The 23805-nt window shown below is 39.3% G+C and overlaps 1 protein-coding gene across 1 annotated transcript in view; it reads left to right on the forward strand.

The window, feature by feature from the left end:
- Positions 1 to 23805, forward strand: part of LOC145986955 (ATP-dependent translocase ABCB1-like) — a 149543-nt gene that overhangs the window by 9098 nt on the left and 116640 nt on the right. Inside the window, exons 2-4 of the mRNA XM_083121419.1 lie at positions 6545 to 6628; positions 15146 to 15191; positions 15906 to 16069. Of these exons, the coding sequence (XP_082977545.1) occupies positions 6585 to 6628; positions 15146 to 15191; positions 15906 to 16069 (254 nt within the window). The 5' untranslated portion in view covers positions 6545 to 6584. The remainder of the gene's footprint in view (positions 1 to 6544; positions 6629 to 15145; positions 15192 to 15905; positions 16070 to 23805) is intronic.

The following is a 23805-nucleotide window of genomic DNA, read 5'->3' on the forward strand; positions in this document are numbered from 1 at the left end:
GGACCCGGCGATTTTTTGCTTCTTGTGGCCGTGATTACAGTTATGACCTCCTCCACGCTGAAGGGAAGGAGGGGTCTGTTGTTGTTTTTTTCTTTATAATTACTTCTGATGTATTTATGGGTGTCGTTATCTTCATTTACGTTATCATCGGGAAGTATAGTGTTAAGTAGCAATTCCGCTGTGTCTTGCAGGTCCTTGGTGTAGGTGCCGTCCTCTTTCTGCAGAGTTGTAAAACCAGTTCCAATCTTTATCTTGTCCATTGCAACCCTATAGGGGAGTCCCCATTTGTCATTTTTTAATTTTGATTCGACAAAGCGTTTCCAGCTATTGGTTTTAAAGTTCTTCAGCTCGGCTTCGTATCTGCTCTTGGCCCTCCTGAAGAGATCTAAGTTTATTACCCTCAGAGCGTGTATTCGCGTCCTCTGGTACAGCTTACGCGCTTTCTTCATGACTTGCTTTAGGTTTTTAAGTTTTTTGGGCCAGAGCTTACCAGATTGTCTCCCGCTGGACGATATTTTCGGGGTTGATTGATCTATTGCATTTTTTAGTTCTTCTGTCACGTATTTTGCCCATTCATGCACAGTCTTTGTAAAGTCCACCTGCGGTGGGAGATTTATTGCTTGCATAAGAAGCCTATGATTAGTTTTTCTCCAGTCGTACGTATTTTCGGCATTGCTTGTGGGTTCGTTGATGTCGGTTAATAAACAGAAGGTGATTATGTTATGGTCACTCGTGGTTTCCATGTCGAAGACCTTCCACTCTCACACTTTTCCTGAGAGTTTGTTGTTTGATAAAGTGATGTCTATGTTGCTGGACGCCCCAGCTCTTCCCCTGTACGTTGGCGGATTTCCAGGAGCATTTTCGACAAAGAGGTTGTGGCTCGCAATAAAATCTTCCATCAACTCTCTGTTAGGATCCGTTGTGTCGCCGTGCCACCAAGGGGAGGAAGAGTTCGCATCCGCAGTTATCAGTAATTTGTGGATGTTGTAGGCATCGCATGCTTCCCCAATCTTGTCAAGAAAAATTTCGAGGTTAGTGCTGAATTGACAATAACTATTTATAAGGATGAACGTAAAGTTTTCCAAGGAGAGTTGTACACAATTAATGTGCGAGTTCGAAAATTGAGCGATTTTGGTTGGAATGATGTTCTTGTTCATTAAAATTATAGCAGCTTGTGGTTTCTCGCTGTCATGTAATACTTTTATTCCTGACGGTACGTATGGTATTTTACTATTAATAGTATACGGTTCTTGAATGGACAGAATATCAATTTTTTTTATATTTGCGAATTCAAATATTTCCTGGGTAGCTAGTTTTGCACCATTGAGGTTGGCCTGTAAGACTCTTATTTGGCCGTTCATGGATGCCTGACGATCTGGTAACATTGCGGCCATTCTTTATGGTAGATAAACGCGACTCTTCCGTACGCCCTTGCAAAGTCAGCATAAATGTCTTCCAGCTCGAAGGGCACTTCCCTTCGTGAGAAAACCTTGTCAAGGAGTTCAAAGAGTTCAAAGAGTTCATTTTCCGTAATTGGTATGTTATTCGACGCTAGAGTTATTTTGTCTATAGCCTCCGGATATGGAAAAGTAATGTTTCTGCCGTTCTTATGTTTATATCTGATTATTAGTCTCAGTGCGGTTGCCAGGTTATCTTTCTGTTCCAGCCGGCTGAGGCGTAAAGACGTTTCGAAATCTTTATATATTGTATCTGGGTTTATGTTATTGAAAGTGACTTCCGGTGTAGGTGGGTTTAGGAGTGTCGGTTTGCAAAAATTAGGGTATTTACTGGAAGGTTGGAACTCAGGAGCGTTGGGGTTGAGGTTCTTTTCTGAAGCAGAGGTTGTGTTTACAAGGTTTGTTCGCGGAAGTTCTGAGGAGGTGGGCTCCAGGTGCAGTTGCGCAAGGATGTTTGTTGGCGAGGGAGGGGAGGGAGTAGTCCTTTTGAGTTTAGGAGAATAGTAGATAGTGTGAGGTCTCTCGGGTGATTCCGGTGGGGAATCGGGTGGGGTCATAGGCAGAGTTAAAAGATTGTTTGTATTAGGTTCATGGACTGGTGAGGCACAAACTGGTGATGGCGGGGTGGATGAGGAAAGTGGAGAATAACTGTGTGGCATTTCCGAGTAGGATGACTCCAGGGAGCCATATGGAGGGTTAAGTGTGGGGAAAATGCAAGGCAATGCGGTGAAAACGCTCATGGGATGAATGGATAGTCATAAACATATAGGGACAACTGATACAAACCCCAAATAAGATTATACTGGCTGTGAGTCCAGACGCCAAAGCCTCATTTGTCTGCCAAACACAGTTCAGGATGCATTAATACGAAATAGTAGATCTAATTCTCTTCTTAAATTCAGCTTCAGTTTTCATCTTAACTGGCCCTTTGGTAGGGATTTTCAGTAAATAAATATGTATTTTCTTAATTACTAATTTCCAACTTTACCTAAGTAGGATCTAGAAAAGTCCAGAAAAAGTCAAGATTTCTGGATGTATTATTTTGGTAGACACCCTGTTATTGAACTAAAAACTACCCAAGATGAAACCATTTTAAATTACAGTAATTGCTGAATATTTGTTTGCCATTACAGGTCATAATTCAAATGTTGAGAGAGTACTTTCATTATCATCAGCACGACAGACTCACGAGAGGATTATTTTTCATAAACTCGGTAAAATGTTTGGTATTGGTCCTTATAATTCCAACGAGTTGACTGTCCACTCTAACATCAATATATAGTTTGACTAAACCTGAAGTTTTGATAAAAATTGTCTCCTCTGAGAAGTACCACTTAAATCAAGTAGTAAGAGGTGCATTGATTAGTATGATTGCAAGTTTTGAAATTTTGCATTTAAACAGTCGTTGGGAAATATTTTTTTACACTGCTCCACAAAACTTAAGCAACTCGAACGAAGTAGGACTAAATGAAAAGAAAATGTCAATTCACCACGTTTAATGAACATAAGGAAGGTACAGATGCACAATGCAACACAAATGACCACCAACAATGCAGATATGGTGTACAGGGTGGCCAGCAAGTTCAGTACCACTATAACCTTACATGAAAAGCTGGAATCTGAGAGGGTACAGGCTGTCAATATGGTGTGTGACCACCTCGAACAGACACACAGGCACGACATCTGGCCACCATGCTGCGGATCAGAGTGGTTATCAAGTCTTGAGGAAGACTGGGCCATTCCTCTAAGAGGGCTGTCCGCAGTTCAGGAATTGTTCGTGGTTGTGGATTGTGCTGCGCTATTCTTCGCCCAAGAGCATCCCAAACATGCTCGATTGGATTAAGGTCCGGCAAGTATTCAAGCCATTCAATACGGGTAATGTCTTCTGTCACCACATAATCGGACACAAGATGTGCACGGTGTGGGCGTGCATTGCCGTCCATAAAAAGGAAGTCCGGACAAAATGCTCCACGGAAATTGCGAACACTTGAATGGAGAATTTAATCCCGATAACGTTGTGCCGTCAAAGTTTCATGCTCCACAATATGGAGGTCCGTTTTCCCATCCAGCATGATACCACCTCCAAAAGACGGCCTTTCAACGTCTGGTAGTGATTGTGAGAAACCGGTCATCATCTGCTGATGTCGCTCTCAGACGGCCTCCTCCATGACGTCTACTGACAGTAGGACAATTTTGGTAGCGAAGCCACAACCTTGACACTATTCTTTTATTCACATTGAATTCACGTGCCACTTCCACTTGGGACCAACCCATTTCCAGTCGGCCAATTATTCGACCTGGGTGAACGTCAGTCAAATTATGTCTACGATTCATATCAAGGTGTCTACACTTGATATCCCACGCACGAATCACCACTTCACTGCTTGAGGACTGGGACAATACTAGGCTGTGGTTTGCGCTGGCAGGCACAAGCTGTTAATCTTGGTTTATAAGGTGCTGCTCACGTGTTATAGAAGGCACTCACACTGCTTGTGCTTGTTTATGTTTGTACATGTCTGATACAAGTGTTGTATGGGTACCACATCTCACCTATCCCACGTTGTACAGAGTTGCTTAAGTTTTGTGGAGCAGTGTATAAACTGAAAAGTGTCATTTTTCAACTACTTCCTAACGTGTTCTATAGAAATATGTATTATTTATTGAGAATGTGTTGCGTCCTACATTTTGACTTAATGTCCTACATTTTGGGACAGCATGTCGTACATTTCCCTTACAGCGATCTGGTAACCCTAATCAGACGTCATCTTGCCAGCAACATTTTCTACTAACGATCGTAACTGAGGAACACTTAGTCGGGGGTTTTCTCGCACTCTTTTTAAAATAAAGCATTCTTCAAGTTTATTCAACCATCTCTCTTTTGGTTTTCTTGGCACATTCTGTGTTGAACCTTCCTCTCTAAATTTGTTTACTATGTATTGAACTGTGGAGTGTGATTTATTGACTGTTTGTTTAATTTTTCTTAACGAATAACCTCTAAGGGCCAAATTTATAGTAATATCCTTCAGATCGGAACTAAGTTCCTTCACCTTGCCCATTTCGAACACGCTGATAGATAGATGATAGGCCTACAACAATACCTACGCCAGCATTCCGCTTTACGGGGAGTGCGCCTGCATGTTCTAACTTGTTACGAAGTTGCAAACTGCACAAAATCGCCCGAATAGCGGTGACGCTGTATGCAAGGAAGATTAAAACTCTTGCCTGTACGAATAACAATGTTGCATGAAACAGCCTGTTTTTCTCTTTTCACACAAGTTATATGCTCTGTTTATACAGTTTGAACATACATTTTTATTGACATTTGTAGGTGAAACCTTCATTAACATTAATTTCCAGGTACATATGAAAATGATTATATTTACTAGTAGATATGACATTTTTTCCCTCGGAAATTCTATGTGTACGAATAACAATGTTACATACTGTAGGTTCCTTAGTATTTTGCAAGTTTTTCACTCCCTTCACGTGTATAAAAGATGCTGATATGATTGTCCATTATGGGCTCGATACCTGCCATACGTCACATTGTGGAAGCTAATGCATCAGTAATTTCCACATGTTAAAGTGTAAGGTTTCAAGGTTAAAAAATGTCCAGTACATTTTTGTTGAGTACAAGTTAGGGTCAGTTAGGTTGGTTTATTTTCTTTACCTTGCATTATGTATATATCTGTGCCTCTGCGCTTTTGTTCACTTCGTTCTTTCTATCTAAAGTGATAATGCCTCGAAATAAAGGACTTTTCTTCTATTGTGGTAAGTGTTTACTGTCTCCTAAGCCATTTCTAATTTTTACTTTTTCATTCGTAGCACTGAAGCATTATTCCTAACTGGTTTTACAATTAATTGCACCCTTACTTACTGAGAAAAATGGATGTGATTATTACATTGAATTGTTAAGAAGGGAAAGAACTTAAGTTCAAAGACTAAAATATTTAGTGTTATTGGTGAAGGTGACATAACAAGTAATACAGTTACTCACAATGTTGTTCGTACAGATGAAGTGTGAGAAGTAAATGAAAGCAAAAATTACAATAAGACTTAGTACATTAGATATTCTCCCTACATGTAGTTATAACACACATGGTGATTTATTTTCAACAGTTTGTTCCTCCATAAACTTTATTAATAACGAAAAAACATACATTTTAGCACAAACATGCTATTTTGATCTCACATTTCTGTTCGTACAGTTGCAATGAGAACAGTAAAACAAACATAAAAATGTTAACAGAATAAGACAGTTTAATAACCAGATGCATAACCCTTGGCCTTAATAACTGCTTGGCATCTACTGTGCATAGAAGCGACCAAGGTCTTGAAGATGTCTGGGCTGATTCCCTCCCACTCTAAAGCAACGGCCCTCTTCAGATCTTCTTTCGACTTGCACTCATGTTTATGGACACGTTTCTTCAAAAATGTCCATAAATGCTCAATCGGATTCAGATCTGAACTTTGAACTAGTGTTTTCAACTGCTTTGGTACATTCAAAATCAACCAGTCCCTGTTGAGTTGAGCAGTATGTTTGCTCTCATTATCCTGCTGGAATGTGAACACACATGGCAACCCCATTTGCTGGCATTGTTTTTCAGGTTTAACTAATTTTGTCCTTCAGGATATTATTACAGACATGTTTGTCCATGATTCCACCAATGACTTGCATTTTCCCAACTCCTTTAGTTGACATACAGGCCCAGATCATAATGGATCCTCCACCATGTTTTACCATAGGATTTGTATTGGCAACATTGTCCTGTGTACTTGCCTTCCTCCACACACTGATCACACCATCTGATCCGTGCAGGTTTATTTTGGTTTAATCGGACAAGATCACATCCCAAAACTCCTGATCCTTATGTAAATACTCTTTAGCAAATCTGACTCTGACGATAAGTTTGCCCTGTACGAACAACACTGTGAGTAACTGTATCATTTATGAAATCCTCCAACATTAATAGAAATATCTTTTGTGAAGATTGGCTGCATCCGAAAGTGATCAAGAATTGCACTAGTTTTGTCCTTAAAAATACATTATTATTTCATATCTTTCTTTTCTCTTCTTTTTAATACAGGTAGTCTGAATTTTCTGTTGAATGTTTGGTATAAAGGACAATGCAGTACAAACCAACAGAAGAGCGCCGAACTTCGATACTCAGGTATTTTTTATTACATCGCTGTAACATTCATTTGCAGAACTTTGTTTCTTTCAAATTGTAATAATTTTAGTCAAATCGTGTAAGATTAGTAAGAAAACCACATTGTATTTTAATTTTTAATATAGTATTTACAAATTGAAGAGGGAGTCATTTGGTGGATTTTCTATGATTATCATGCTAACATTTCGGAATGTTTAATGATTTTTTTTTTTTGCAAGTTTTGTAAGAGTATGTCGAAGTAAGTTCTAAGTTTGGAGAAACTAATTAGCACAGTTGAAAGCTTCACCAAGCATTAATTATCAGAGAAATTATGATTTGAAAAGTAGCCTATGTGACCATCTGCTCTTTGCAGTGATCAGCCATTCTTGGTTTCCACTGAGTTTTGGTAGATTTTTATGTGAAGCTCGAAGATAATCTTGTGCTTGAGACCTGATATGTGATCAGGTGTTGGAAACATTTAAGGATGTTGGTATGAATTGAGATGACCGGACCCCTCTCTGATTTTCTTCATATTTGACATAGTCAGTAATTGAGGCCTCCTAATCACACGAATCTGAAGTTAAAATTTGTCGGAAACGTCTAGAAATTGCGAACCATTGACACTAGCCTTACGAACCATTGGCACTAGCCTCACGAACCATTGGCGCTAGCCTCATGAACCACTGGCGCTAGCCCCACGAACCATTGGCACGTGGTTAGGTTAGGCAAACATAGTTAAAATTTTGTGTCGTGGTAGTATCAGGATCTAGAAATTGCAACTAATTGCAAACCATTGATGCTAGCCCCACGAACCATTGGCACTAGCCCCATGGACCATTAGTACGTGGTTAAGTTAGTTTCGGTTAGGTTAGGCAAATATAGTTAAAATTTGGTATCGTGGTAGTATCAGGAATTGGGGTATATATATATATATATATATATATATATATATATATATATATATATATATATATATATATATATATATATATATATATATATATATATATATATATATATATATATATTTGCTTGTGAAACAAAAAATTTCGCGAAAATCGACGGTTTCCGTTCCGAAAACTAATGCCTTATTTTAGCTTATTTTACAATTTCCAGACGTTTCCGACAAATTTTAACTTCAGATTCGTGATTAGGAGGCCTCAATTAGTGAGTATGCCAAGTATGAAGAAAATCGGAGAGGGGTCCGGTCATCTCAAGTCGTTCCAGGATGTTATTTTAGTGCTAAGAGCAGTAAAACAACAGAAGCATTTAGGGATGTTTTCTTAATCCCAAGAGCGTTAAACGTGACCTGCCTAACCTAACAATTAAAGCATTTAGCAACATGCTATTTAGCTTGGTTGGTAAACAGTGAGACTAACCATGTGAATGGAACATTATGGGAAAAGTAACTGTGGCTCGTGTAACTGGTGAGCTTGGCCTGTTGGCAAGTGGAAGTGCATAGTATTCTCGCACGCAGGATGGGCTGTATTTTGCAGCAGTGTCAGGTGAAATGTGGACAAGTGAGCACCTCACTGTCATGCTGTCGTGTCATCATGGAATGTGACTATCACAGACAATGGTGGACAATAGAGTGCTGCAAGTAGCATTTTTCGTTCGAGCGGCAAGTAGTTCGCATGGGCAACAATAGATGGCACACAGAATTGATAGTTCTTCCACTCAAGCGAAATTCACTCAAACTCTTGAACCATATTAGTACACGTATTTCCGTAATTTGTATATGGTAGTGGGCCCTCAAATATGGATCATGAAGTAAAAGACGAAGTGCAATTGAAAAATAAGTAAACATAGTCATCATCTCCATTTTAAAATGCAGTTTTGTGTATCTTACCGAGATACGTGAAAATGAAATAGATTATTATGGGCTGAAACTGCTTAGGCTGACATTTTATGTTTTTCTTTGTTATTTTATTGTCACGTTGAAATGATGTTTGATTGAATGTTATAACTGCATTTTATTATTTTGCAGAATATTATTACCCTTTCCGGTAAGTGAAAAATGATGTACACATCTTCTTGCACTGTGATATGATATTTGTAATTGCTTAGGCAGGTCTGTCAGCAGTGCCAGATCTACAAATCTTGCCCCCCCCTACAAAATATTACCAATGACCCCCTCTACCTACACCCCCTCACACACACACACACATTATATATATATAATTGCGGTAATCTTGCGATATATCAACTTATTTCTTTTCGTGTGGTAAGTGTTTACTGTCTCCTTCATCATTTATGTTTATCTGCCCTTTTGGCACTTCTTCTCATCCTATTCCTGTGTTTTATATACATACTAGCTGATGGACTGGCATTGCCCAGGTATTTATTTATCCCAATCTACTATTAGACAGGAATATAATGAATTCTAACTATAGTGTAAAATTAACTTGGTGTTGAACGGCATTGGGAGTGTCACTATTTATCTCAGCAGCCCAGAAAACTATGGATTCCACACTAATATCGGTCGTTTTACATGTCACCCCCTTCCCACCCCCACCCCTAGGGGTGCCAGAGGTGTCTTGGAGTTGAACGACATTGGGAGAGTCACTATTCATCTTAGTGACCCCGTGCCATGCAACCCAAAACCAACCCTCCCACTCTGATCACCCAATACCACCCTCACCTCCTGAAAATTAAACATGCCATCCACTCCCTCCTTCCCATCCTCCACAGTGATACCAACACCAGAGACATCTTTCAGGACAAACCTAGGGTCGTCTTCCGATGCCCCCCAACCTCAAGAACATCTTGGTCCATAATGCACCCACTGCTCCCATCCCACAAGTCCAACAAACCCAGATGCAAGACCTGCCCCATACTTATCACCTCCCCCACCCTCCAGATCCCGACTGCAGCTGGTGAATTAACCCTTCACCCAAAGGGCATCTGCCACTCCTCCAACCTAATATACACCCTCATCTGTCAAATCTATGGTTACTTACACCTGGGTGAAACCTCTACTCCCCTGAACCTCTGCATCAATAACCACAGAGCTTCCATCCAAAACTCCAACTTCACTGTCGCCACCCACACCAAGAGCCACTATACCACCTTAACAACTGTTTCCATGTAGCCATAATACTAGGGTTACCAGACGTCCGGTCTTTCCCGGACATGTCCTACATTTTAGCCTTATGTCTGGCATCCAGGAGGAATTTGAAAAATGTCATTAATGTCCGTAATTTTGAGCATCACATAATATTAATTAGGAAAATACGTGTTTCAGTTGAACAAAGAGAAATCATGCAAGTTACAAGTCAATGGACTGCGCTCCCAAACTCAATAGTGAAATTTATTTTGATTCAGTCTTTAAACAAAAAGAAAAGAAAAGTGTGTCCTGCTAGAACAAACACGGAAGCAGTTAATGAGCAACGTTTTGAGGCCACATATTGATGATGTCACTGTTCAATGCCTGAGGGTACTTTCTTGCCTTGGGATGAAACAAGATGTTTCCCATTCTTATACATTATTTTGATTGTAAAGCAGGGGTATAGAGAACAATGTTATGTAGGGTGTCTCCCAGTCAAGAAAGCAATGGAAGTCAAGAAGAAGTAAAGAAATCAACAAGTAGGTGAAAAAGTCAATAAATTATACTTGTGGTCAAGAGTTTTTGCTATCACAATGACTGATTAGTTGATTTAGTTTATTTTACTTATCTTTTCTGCCCCTTTAGCTAATCGCGAAGATGAGGATGAATACTGGTGAGATAAGATGGACGAAGAGACAATCACAAACATATAGGAACAACAACACAAGCCCAACATAAGGCTATACATACTGTGCGTCCAGATGGCAGTCTCTCGCTAGTCTGGAAAGTGCAGCCTGAGGGCATTAATAGATATAGCACGTCTAATTCTCTGGTTAAATAAGACTTCAGTTTTCATTTTCACTGGACTTTTGCTAGTTCTTTTTCATTAAATAGATATTTATTTTCTTAATTGCTAATTTCCAACTTTACCTAAGTAGGGGTTGAATAAATAAAGGTTAAGAAAAACTGGGGAAAAAAAGTCCTGAAAAAGTCAAGAATTTTGGATCTGTTATTTTTGTAGAAACCCTGTTATTGAACTAAGAACTACCGAAGAAAACTTCTGGAATCATTTCAAATTACGGTAATTGCTGAATATTTATTTGCCATTACAGGTCATAATGCAAATGTTGAGGACTCGCGAAAGAAATATTTTTTCATAAAGTCTGTAAAAAAGTTTGGTACGGCTCCATATAATTTAAGAGAGTTTGACTGTCCAGTCTCTCGTAAATATATTTTGACTAAAACATGACATTTTGAGGAAAATTGGCTCCTCTGAGAATTACCAGTTAAAACATATAGTAAGAGGTTCAATATTTAGTATGATTAAAGAATTCATTAAGAATTATTTTTAAACTGAAAAGTGTCAATTTTAAATTACTCTCCAACGTGTTCTATAGAAATATGTATTATTAATTGCAAATGTGTTGTGTCCTACATTTTGACTCAATGTCCTACATTTTCCTTATAGCAATCTGGTAACCCTACATAATACACCTATTACCCCAGCACACTGACACCTCCACCCGCAGGCGATGGGAAAGGGGCTACATTTCAGGAACGCATGCCACCATACCCCCCGGACTCAACCTAGCCACCCAATAAGTATTCTCCATTCCATCCCTAACCACAACAAAGGATCTTTTCGCAAAACCCTTGTTCTATCACTTGTTTCTGGCACCACTGTGCTGACGGACGCTGGTGTCAGTATTCTGTGCCTCTATGCTTTTGTACTCCATACTTTCTACCTACTGTAAAAATGAGGTCATGACCTCGAAATATGAAACTTTTCTTCAATTGTGGTAAGTGTTTACTGTCTCCTACGTCATTTTTGTTTATCCGCCCTTCTGGTACTCTTTCTCATTCTGTCCCTTTTATATATATGAATGGCTTATTGCAGAAAGGGACCTGAGTCACTTTTGCACAATTCTGAGAAAAACAAGAAAAATCGTATAATATTGAGAGTGTAAGAAAGAAATGTGTTGTTGTTGGCTCAAATTTTTAGCATAATGAATAGTTAATTTTGCATCCCTAAATGCGCCCTCCTGCAGTATGCTGCTAGAGACAGAGGAGATGAAAAAGTTGTGACTCCGATACCTCAAAAATATATATATATATATATATATATATATACACACACACACACACACACATACATATATATGGACAAAATAAAGTGAATGATCACATAATGTCGTTTTCTGGGTGAATCACTGACCGAAACGTGCAAAGATTGTGCCCCAATGAGAACACCGATTGACGGATATGCATACATAGGCGAATTGGATGGTGGTGGCGGTGATGTGGTCGCCGTAGGCATAAATAGAGCTGCAGGCCCACCCACCACGTATTGCATCCGAACCGTTCAGCATGTACGTATTGTGTGTTGAGACAGTCTTGGTGAGTTGATACGCAGTGTGGTTCGATGGGTACCCACGTACGTACGCCTAGACGATGGATTGTGATGGATAATAGTGGGCAGATTGGAGGCAGGCCAGCCTCAAGCGCAGGTGTCCCGAGAGCTCAATGTGACTGACCCCCATCGTCATCTGTAATTTATGGAGGCAGTTCCAGGAGTCGGGATCCATAACCAGAAGGCCTGGGCAAGGACGTCCACGGGCCACAACAGCCAACAAGGACCATTATGTGGCACTGACAGCGAGGTGCAACAGAAGAGCCACAGCTACACAGCTCTCCCGTGACCTCTCTGCGGCCACCGGAACTATTTTCTGACGAACCATGTCCCGAAGGCTTCATGAGAGGAGACTGTATGCCAGACGACCCGCCGTGTGTGTCCCGCTTGCCGCAGCCCCCAAGAGAGCCCACCTTGAGTGGTGCCGGGAACATCAGCCCTGGACCCAAGACCAGTGGGGCCATGTTCTGTTCAGTGACAAGTCCAGGTTCAGTTTGGTCAGTGATTCCCGATGCATCTTCATATGGAGAGAATGTGGTACCCAATACCAGCCCTCAAACATCATTGAAAGGGACCGCTGTGGCGACGGTGGTGTTATGGTGTGGGCCGGTTTCATGTTGGACGTCCGCACACCGCTCCCATGTTTTTGATGGAGGCACTCTGAGTGGTTACAGGTATAGGGTAAAGATCCTGGAGCCCTATGTGCACCTTTTTCAGGGTACTGTTGGTCCACAAGTCATCTTCATGGATAACAATGCCCATCCACATAGGGCCTATCTGGTAAATGAATATCTGGAAACCGAGGATATCTGGCGTAAGGTTTGACCAGCCAGGTCCCCTGACCTGAACCCAATAGAGCATGCCTGGGATGCTCTTGGCAGGGCTATTGCATGTCGTCAACCACCTCCCCGAACCATCCACGAACTAAGGAATTCCTTGGTGCAGGAGTGGATGCTACTGCTACAGGGTATCCTCAACGGTCTCAAGACCAGCATGGGACATCGGTGTGTGGCTGTGAGGGGTGACCACATGCCCTACTAATGACATATCGGGTGAGTTCTACGAGTTCTACATTTGGACACTTATGGTGTGATGCTCATTGACGATGCCCATGCTGGCGTACCTGCATTGTCATTTGGTGGTATAGGTTGTTGTATACTTATGTGTATTCATGCCGAATGTCATTGCATTCCCTCTGCTACTTTTCGCACACGTCGCCATTCTGTGTTCATTCTCTTAATTTTGTCCATGAGTGTGTAATAGTACAAAGTAGTCACTTGAAGAGGAAAATAACAATCATATAAATACACTGGATTCCACTCCAGTGAACAGCTAAATGTTTATTATATATATATATATATATATATATATATATATATATATTACATATACAGGGTGAACAGAAACTATACGGACAAACTTCAGAAGGTGATTCCTGTTAAGTAAAGGAACAAAAAAGTTCATATCAACATATGTCTGGAAATGCATATTTTCCATGGTACGAGGGCGGGCTGAAAAGTAATGCCTCCTATTTTTTTGTGACGGCGTAAAGACATTTTGGATTTTTAGCAATCATGCATTGTACTCTTCAGACTTTCCCCCTTCTCTATTCCAAGTTTCAAACTTCTATCGCCATGGGTTGCTGAACTAGAGGGAGGAAAATGGCAACATGTAACCATACTATGTCGGTGCACCTGAAACTGCGGGTGGTGACCGAGTTTCTAACTGCAGACAATGTGTCATCCAATTGACATTCATCAGAGAATGATGGCTTTTTATGGCAATGAATGTGTAACGTCAGTACTGTATGATGTTGGGCTGTTCCTACTCACAATGAAAACCCCTGCCGAGGAATGCTTAACTCTCAAGAAGTTCCTTGTCACACACGTTGAGAGTTCCTCAGCAGGGGTTTTCATTGTGAGCATGAACAGCCCAACATCATACAATACTGACGTTACACATTCATTGCCATAAAAAGCCTTCATTATGTGATGAATGTCAATTGGATGACACATTGTCTGCAGTTAGAAACTTGGTCACCACATGCAGTTTCAGGTGCACCAACATAGTATGGTTACATGTTGCCATTTTCCTCGCTCTAGTTCAGCAACCCATGGTGATAGAAGTTTGAAACTTGGAATAGAGAAGGGGAAAAGTCTGAAGAGTACAATGCATGGTTGCTCAAAATCCAAAATGTCTTTAAACCGTCACAAAAAAATAGGAGGCATTACTTTTCAGCCCGCCCTCGTACCTTGGTAAATATGCATTTCCAGACATATGTTGATATGAACTTTTTTGTTCCTTTACTTATCAGGAATCACCTCCTGAAGTTTGTCCCTATAGTTTCTGTTCACCCTGTATACTATGTTATACGAAAAGAAATAAGTTGATATTTCGCGGGATTACCGCATTGTCATTCGAGATGAAAGAGGTGCAGCTGTGTTTCATTGGGTCCAGGCTTTCAAGGGCAGAAGCGTGAGTGTAACCTAGTGAGTCAGTTCATGATTCCCACGAACATCCCAAATCCCGGAAATCATCAAGAAAGTTTTCAACAGCATTACATGATAATGTTACACTTGAACATTTGCAGCATAATATGGGGCTGTTAAAGGCAACGATCCATGACATCATCACAACAGATTTGAAAATAAAAAAGCTCTGTGCTCATTGGGTGCCACATTACCTCACCCAACAACAGAAGTAACAGGAACTCGGGGTATATCATCCTGAAACATTCTCCATACTCATCAGAGCTTGCACAATCTGATTCTGCCTTGTTTGACAGCATGAAAAAGCCAATATGCAGCCAGAAATTCACCAAAGCCGAATCCTTACAGGACTTGGAACCATAACTATGTTTTTCTCTGTTATTTTTTTGAACAAATTCTTGTAAATTACTCTGAAGAGGCATTTGATTTTCTAACTTTTTAATATTTGTTTGGAATTTCGTCTTTTTCTATAACATGTATTCTTTTTTTGTTAGTCGATATTAAACCTAATAAAATTTACTACATTGATGGTTTCTCATTAACATTTTGTAGATATTTGTTTTCTTATTATTGTTGTTGTTTTTATTCTACAGCCAATTGGAATATCAGATAAGAGGTTCAGCATCATATTTGCAGGTGGTGAGTTGATATATTGACCAAGTGTGGTGTTAGAATAATATTTTATTGAGGAATTGTAATTGTAAGGAATATTCTTCTTGTTAAGTTTCATTAGTGATTTCTTCTAATTTATTGCACTTGTAGTTTAAGAACAAGTTGCAAATCGCTTTCATGGGTGTTTGAAGTTAATGCTTTTAGTACTTAAATAAATCTGTTAATTTGCTTTGCTTTGTGAGTATGGAATTCTGATTATTTTAATTGTAAAACAGAATTTTCACATATCTTCTAATCCTACATACAGGAGCATTGTCTCTTGGATATTTTCAAGTTGTTTGAAAGCGGTAATTTTACAGTTCTTTATACAAACAGTTTTGCACTTTGCAGCTTCATTGTAGCTGTAAGTGAATAGAAGAATGCCAATGAAAACTTTAGATTGGATGAAGACTTTTAGAATTCCCAGAACAATCAATTTGTGATTCTTACACTCAAATTGGGATTTAAATTACTACAGATTCTAATAATTTATTCTTGTGTTACCATCAGTTTTCTTGAATTAATGAATAGGGTTTGTTATAGTTATGAGATAATTTAAAGCCTCATCTTGAAATATATATATATTTTTCTATATCTCCCTAAGGTCTAATAGGATGAATATATTTCTGCAGCTTTTAGATTCGTTCTTATAATGTTAATTACTTGTTAGTATTTATTTATTGCTTGATTTCCATTTTTCAGTTTCAGTTTGCTACCTTACAAGACAAATGCATGATTGGTATAGCTTTCCTTTGCTGTTTTGCAATTGGTTGCTCTCTGTGTGTGATGATCGATCTGTTTGGAGACCTTGTAGATGCCTTTTTCAGAGTAGAAGCATTTACTGCTTTGGGGGAGACCGATCAAAAGTATGTATATAAGTTGTTAAACTTATGAGGATGATTCCAATGTCAAATCAAGTTGATGTAGACCCTTGTCCTCTTGGAGTTTGATCATTTTTGGTGAGTGGGTGTGGATCCTATATTCATAAAATAATATTTGCCTAATTTTTAAAAACAGTTTAGGAAATTGCTTATTTATGAAACAGTATTTTCAAACGTGTATATCTTGGAAAATAATAAATAATAAAGCATATTAAGATGAAATTAGTCTTATATTGAAGATAAAGAGTCAGTATTATACATTATCGGTTCAAATAGGTATTTTGAACACTTTTTGATCAAGTTTGTCACTGTATTCAGTTTTTAGACTTGGATATCAATTGTGCTCACTTTTAGATACTTTGAGTTCCAATTCATCTTATGTAGCCTATTAAAATTTGATGCTGGTGTTTTTTTTACTTAAGTGAATATATTTTGAAAATTACATGTAGTGTGCCCGATGGTTGAAAATAGTGAGTAGGCTGAACCGTGCTTCGTACTACATGTAGTCATTTATTTTGAAACATGTTCTTATGTTTGATAACAAATTATAAATAACTTCAGAGTTAATACTAAACCATGCTACACTTTTTTCATGATCTGTATGCTTAAACAGGGTTGTCTATTAACAGTAGCTTGCTAAGTCGGTAAGATAAGTCTCTTATGGTATCTCAGGGCCTGCTGGGTAATAAAAATAAGAGTATAGTTTGTTTGTCTTTAATAGAACACTTTAATTAACAACACTAATACAAAAATTCTGAGTTTCACTCATTATCTGTTTACTTACTCAAACTAACGATGTCACAACAGCTAAAAAGGAAACAATAAAGGGAGCAATAGGGTTTACTTTAATAAAGAGATAACTATATTATACGAGGGTGATTCAAAAAAGTAAGATAACAAGAAGATCTCTCATGGACAAACTTTATTCCACAGGCAGATACACTGATGCACAGTAGTGTGGCACTTATACGCATTACTTTTCAACATAGTCACATGTTTGTTCAAACATTTGTTTCAACGGTGCACCAAAGCATAAATGCCGCCATAGAAGAAATCTGTGTCAAGTCCCTGCAGCCACGTCATGATGGCTTGCTGAACTTCCATATCGCTTGTGAATTGCCTACCACCAAGGTGGTTCTTCAATGGTCCGAAGAGATGGAAATTACTGGATGCCAGGTCAGGGATGTAGGGAGGATGGTCCAGTACCTCCCAATGGAAACACGTAAGAATTCACGCATGCTGTTGGCTGAGTGTGGTTGAGCGTTGTCGTGCAGCAACACGATACCTGTTGTGAGAAGTCCAGGTTATTTTCTGCGAATTGCCTCCCACAACCGCCTCGGTGTGTGACAATAACTGGAAGCATTAACTGTTGCTCCCCTGGTGAGGAAATCAACCAGAAGCATGCCCTTGTGGTCCCAAAAGACTTGCCACGATGACTTTCTTTGCGGATGGAGAGCTGTTCTGAATTTCTTGAAAGGTGGTAACGATGTGTGTTTCCATGGCATGGATGCTTGCTTCATCTCCGGTGTCACACGATACACCCACATTTCATCCCCTATAACGGTAAGATGCCCTTTAGATGCAAGAACCTGATCACACTACGCACTTCCATGATTGACCATGTTTCCGTGAGCGCAGCCATCTTCCAACTGATATTGTGAAAATCTGACACAACATCTAATGGCTGTGTGATAAAGCTGTGATCTGCTGCGAACATAGGTGTGAAATTCGAAGAAGAGGAGGGATATGATACCCGTGAGAGATCTTGTTACTTTGCTTTATGATACCCGTGAGAGATCTTGTTACCTTACTTTTTGAATCACCCTCATATATAGTTATCAATTTATTAGTCCTTTATAATAGCATATATATATATATATATATATATATATATATATATATATATATATATATATATATATATATATATATATATATATATATATATATACATACACTGACATCACTGTGCATATTTTTTCCAATGAACAAGAAATCATTGGTAAGCCACCCTAGTTTTGTGCAGTTGCCAGATTGGGATCAGGCAAGGAAACATTCTAAGATCAACTCAGCTTGCGCCAAGGTCGCACCAGGTAAGGTAGGGTTTTGGTTTTCACTGCAAATCCTGGACCATCTGGTTTGGAAAGAAAACTTGGTTCTGCTCAGTCTAAGCTAGGACCAGTTCCCTTGGACCATGCTCTACAGTCGGCAACTGAGCTCTGAACATTCCCGAGCCATTTATAAATGATTCCACTGGCACACTAGTGTGAGTCAGTGGTGGAAAGTGGTACTAATTGATATACGCTGTATCTATGGCTACAAAGTGTGATTCGCTGAGCACATCATGGCTCTCATGGACATCCGGAAGGGGACTTTAGTGTCTTTAATATGGAAACAAGGCTTAATTATGTTACCATTGGACATTTTCCGAGGCTGATGAGGAAAATCAATGACTGGAAGAACTTGAAGAGGAAGGACATACACAAGCAGGAGCAAGATAGATTCTTGAGGGAATGTTTGGAGAAGGGCACAACACTGAAGGGACTGAGGATAAATAAGGAGGGAGTGGATTGTTGCACCATGAGATGGAAGATATTAGTACAGAAACTGGAAAAAAGAAATGATATGGAATGATATAAGAAAGAGGAAGATAGAAATCAGGACAATAAAGGAGGAACTGGCAAGAATGGAAGAAACCATAGAAGATGGACTCACCTTTTTTACTAGAGAATTCATCTTCCACAAAATGAGAAGCTGACAAGAAATATTTAGAGAGAAGGTAAAACTGAAGATGAAGAGAAATTGAGAAAGACTGGGATGGAGAGAAGAAAGAAAGAGGAGAGAAAGAAGTTGAAGATGGCAGGAGAAGAGTGGTGATAATTGGAGATGTTCAAATATCGGAAGAAGAGAAAGCCTTTTTGAAATTAGACCGAGGTTTCAAAGTTGTGGAGGAAAAAGTGGACTATGAAGAGGTACAATATATGACATTGAGGAAGCAGTGGGGGATAAGATTAGAAGAAGAGCAGCAGCCATATTGAAGAATGAAATGGATAAACAGAGAAGATTAGATATTTTGAGCCAGAAGGAAAGGTAGAGTATGAAAAGAATGAAGACAAAGAACGATGTGGTGATGGAACTGGCAGATAAGGGAGGGGTCATAGTAGTGATGGAGAAATAATGGTACGAGAACTATGAAGACCTGAAAGGGGACACACATGAGGAGATCGGTGGAATGGAAGAGGAACACAATATTAGAGAAAAGATCATAAAAGATTGTGGGAGGAGAGGGTTTAAAAAGAACACGAAGCAGGCAGGAAGACTACCCAGTTTAAAGGCTTTTCCAAGATACATAAAGAAGAGATAAGAGAAGAAGAAAAGGAAGGGGTTATCTACGAGGTGAAGTACAAAGAATGTGGAAATGTATATATAAGGGAAACTAAGAAGAGACTGAAAGACAGGTTATAGCAACACATGGATGACATGAGATTGAAGGGAGTCAAAAATGCCATATTCAAGTTTGCTAGAGAAATAGGGCATGAAGTAGAATGGGATTTGGCTAGGCGGATAGGGAAAGAGATGAGAGAATTAGTGAGAAAGTGGAAGGAGGTCAAATAAATAGATAAGAAAGGAGAAGACATTATGAACTGGAATGGAGGACTTAAGATAAACAAGGAATGGAAGAGAGAGTTAGAGAAAGTTGAAAGGAGGAGAAAATGGAAGGAGGAAAGAAGAATAATGAACAAGGAAGAAAGAGAAGAGAAGAAAACCAGGGAAGGAGGAATCCATGCACATCCAAAAAGTCAGAAGGGGTGGTTCCAGACTCTTGCTACTCTTGACCTCTCTATCACCGATGGGAGACCCATTAGTCAACTGTCAAGAGGTGATATGCATATAAATTCCCTTAGAGAAATCGTCCAAGATAAGGACTGTCTTGATGTCTAGACACCCTGCTATGTGTGTATATATATATACTTTCTGTTTGTGTATTTTACCATTTTTGTTTAGTATTTCCTCTGAGGAAGACCCTGATAGAGGGTAGAAAAGTTACATGTAAAGTATTTTAAAATCACAATAAATCACAATAGTGTTTTTAAATTATATTTTGCCGTGACTTACAGTAATTTACTGTATGAAACAGAATTACGCAGAACTGAGTTACTTATAAAGCAGTCTCAACTGTACATATTTGACCAGATAGCATGTAATATTGCCTCTTGATGTTGAAAATAAGACCAGTTTCATCTTCCTAATCTTATTTGTTCCCAAGATATACAAATTTGAAAATATCATTTCATAAAGAAGCGGTTATATAAATCCCCTTCAAGTGAGTTTCATAAACATAAGATCCACACTTGCTCACACAGAGCTCGAGGTGGGAATTGTTTGCTTAGGGGGAGGGTGACTACGTCTATGTTTTGATATGGGGAGAATGCTTTGCATAAGTTTTTCTAGCTAGGGGAATACCATGCCCTGCATCCCCTCCATTTCGAACACTGCTCTCACCAAAATGGTCAAAAACCGATGGGTCAAGGGCCAAGATTTGACATGGAATCACCCAGGAATATAATGCATAAGGAGATATGTACGTATATATGTCATCTTATATTCCCTACTTGGGATTTACCTTCCTCTATTATTCCTGTTGTAATGATTCTACTGAAAAGATAAGGATATCGTGTTAAGTGCAGTATCAACCCCACCCTCCCCTCCCCATTTACTAATTTTAATTGTAAGATATCCTCTTAAGCATTAGACACAGGTAAATACAAACTTCACTAAGTAGATCAATTTCAGTTTTCACATGTACTTACTTTTCACTCAAGCTCCAGGAGCTAAGAGCTAACTTTGACTATTCTTGTCTTAGCTCCTGAGGTAGCCACATGATGTGGGGAAAGCTTGAGTGAAAAGTAAGTACATGGCAAAATTGGACTTCATCTACTTAGTGAAATGGCATGTGGTGTAAGTTACAGGTATGCCTACTCTAAATACATACTTGTTTAGTGTGTGAAGGTAAAAGATATTGTACTGAAAGCATTGGAATAGTGCCAGCATTAAATATACAGGGTGTCATTTTAATGGCACGGACCACAAAAACGCACATAGGGCATCAAAACAAACAACTTTTCTCAGTAACATTTTTCTCGTTGGTGTGTAGTTTCGGCACTACAGTCTTTCAAAAAAGCCCGTTTTGCTGCCTGAATGCTGGCAGCCACACACAACATTTTATCGCATCTGTGATGTCATTTCCTGTGGCAAAACAGTGCACGGCAGTGTTGCAAGAAACACACAAATTTTGGGGAAAATGACAGACTACCAACCACATTATGATCTGTAAAACGAAGATATGATCGTGTCCAGTAGACACATCTAGGGAAACACAGCCAGAAGACCAGCAGTCATCCCAGGGGAAGGGGGAAGTGAACCAACGATACGAAAAATGATAGAAAAACAACGTATTCAAAATGAGGAGGCAATATCGGATTTTGTCTCTTTTGTCAAATATAAGCATCATCAACAATAAATTTTATTGGACTTAACAGTTTACATCTGGCTGTTTACGCCCAGCTACATGACAAATATTTGCAAATCACGTTGTAAGGTTGATATCTACAGGTTTGTATGTCCATTTGTCCTGATACATGCATTGTGGTATTGCGGTGCTGATATCGGAAGTATCCGAGGTTCACGTTGTTACATTATGGATAAAACATGCACAACCACGAGTTGTTAGGTTGTTACAACCTAATTATGAATCAGCAGGGAATATACTGCCATATTCACAGTAATGTTGCAAACTATCCGGTGCGTAGGTAAACACAGTCGTCAAAGAGCTTGTTTTACTACTACTTATATCACTTTATTTTCAACCATTTTTGCCCCTTGCCACATAATGCCGTGACTATACATATATATATTACGTGTTACTTACCTTTGGAATTTTGAGTTCTTTCATTTCTATTTTGTCAACGGTTCAGTGTGTCACAGACAAGTATCAGAAGGACGAAGTGGATAGACTAAATTGTAGATGTCAACTAACTACTGCATCCTATCTCTTCTGTACGGTCAATTCTCGCTCCATGGATTTTGAAGCAATTCGATGATGAAGTTCTCTGCAAACTTGGACAAATGCTAATTATGCCATCCTTCCTTGTTTGGTCTGGAACCTGCGAGACTCTTCAACGATCGCTGCTGCTCCGCTTACATTGCACACTGCAAGTTGAAGTCTGTTCCGCATCTTACTGGACTGGAAACTTCTTTGTTCTTGCACGATGCGTTGAAGTAGTTGGTGCTGCCATCTGGTGCTTGCATAACTAAGCTTTCTCCTCGACAGTTGAAGGTGTAGACAGCAACTTGCACACGGGCAGAGCATCCTGCATTGTGGCGATTTTATGCGTCGGAACTAAATTACATACTTTTCGGCGAGAGAAACGCCACAAATCTCCCCACACATGCAAATTTAACAAAAAAACCTAACCTTATGAGCATCATGTAAGAAAATTTAAGACTTTACTGAGTGTGCAACACCTATCCGAATTCACACTTAAATACCACACACTCTTCATAAACATTTATCCCTATATGAAAAAAACATTTTACCAATAAGATACCAAGGAGGAATTCAATAAGAATGAAGATGAAACATCTTATATAATAATGATAGAGAATAAATATAATAAATATGTGTAAATACCTTTAAAAAAATATATCAAAATTCAAATCTTCATTAATTGAAATACTTTGACGTGAGATCAAATCATTATATACAAGTTTCTCACCCAAATGCACCATGATAATTTATAGCTTTAAAACAGAGTGAACAACGATATCAAATACCCTCTGAAAATGAAGAAAAGCATTGTAAACACCCAAATGTTTCAAAATTTTTTTTTTTACAATGTCACCAACCAGACCAAATTTTCCAACATACATCGAAAATGAAGGTGAAGTATTGTCGATAGTAGTAGATGTAGTAGTAGATGTAGAATTCCATTTTGTAGTTATCACTGCAGTATATTGTAATTGAAGAGCTGTTCCCATATACCAGCCTGTCCCAGAAGTCCTGCACCATACAAGGGTGAAAATGAAACACAGAATATCAGAAACAAAGACAGACTTTATTCAGCAAAGTACAGACCTCCATGTTCGATTACCTTCACCCATCTCTGCGACAACAGTTCAATCTGATGGCGATACCAGGTTGCAGGTTTAGAATTGAAAAACTCACAACAGGTACTTGAAGTGCCGACAACACAGGAAATGTGTGAGAGAGCGAAACAAACCGTAATCCGATGTGCAACAACCGGACTATAGGCAGGATGAGGTAACAACTCAAGCCCGTCAAGCTCAGCCAGGGTGTTGGTCACTCTTCGAGACCGGTGACTCGGAGCATTGTCATTTTGTAGCAGTGACCTCGTCCTCCTCGTTAATGCCTGGTATTTCCCGTTCAGAATGGCATACACTCGGCGTAATTGTTCAGAATACAGTTAACCTGTTACAGCATGACCTTCTGGAACAAACTCATAATGGACAATCCCGTCCATATTCCAGCACACACTCAGCATGAGCTTTTTCCCAAATCTGTCCTGTTTCACATGGGGATGGCCTCCTGTCTTCTTTTCACCTACTGTTTACGTGTATCAGGGTTTTCAGAAACACCCACTTCTCGTCTCCTGTCACAATCCTCCTCCAAAAACGAAGATCATGCGGGTTTTGGAGCCATA

Source organism: Lepisma saccharinum, chromosome 4 (genome assembly GCF_977018435.1).
Source record: "Lepisma saccharinum chromosome 4, izLepSacc3.1, whole genome shotgun sequence".
Classification (NCBI taxonomy): Eukaryota; Metazoa; Arthropoda; class Insecta; order Zygentoma; family Lepismatidae; genus Lepisma; species Lepisma saccharinum.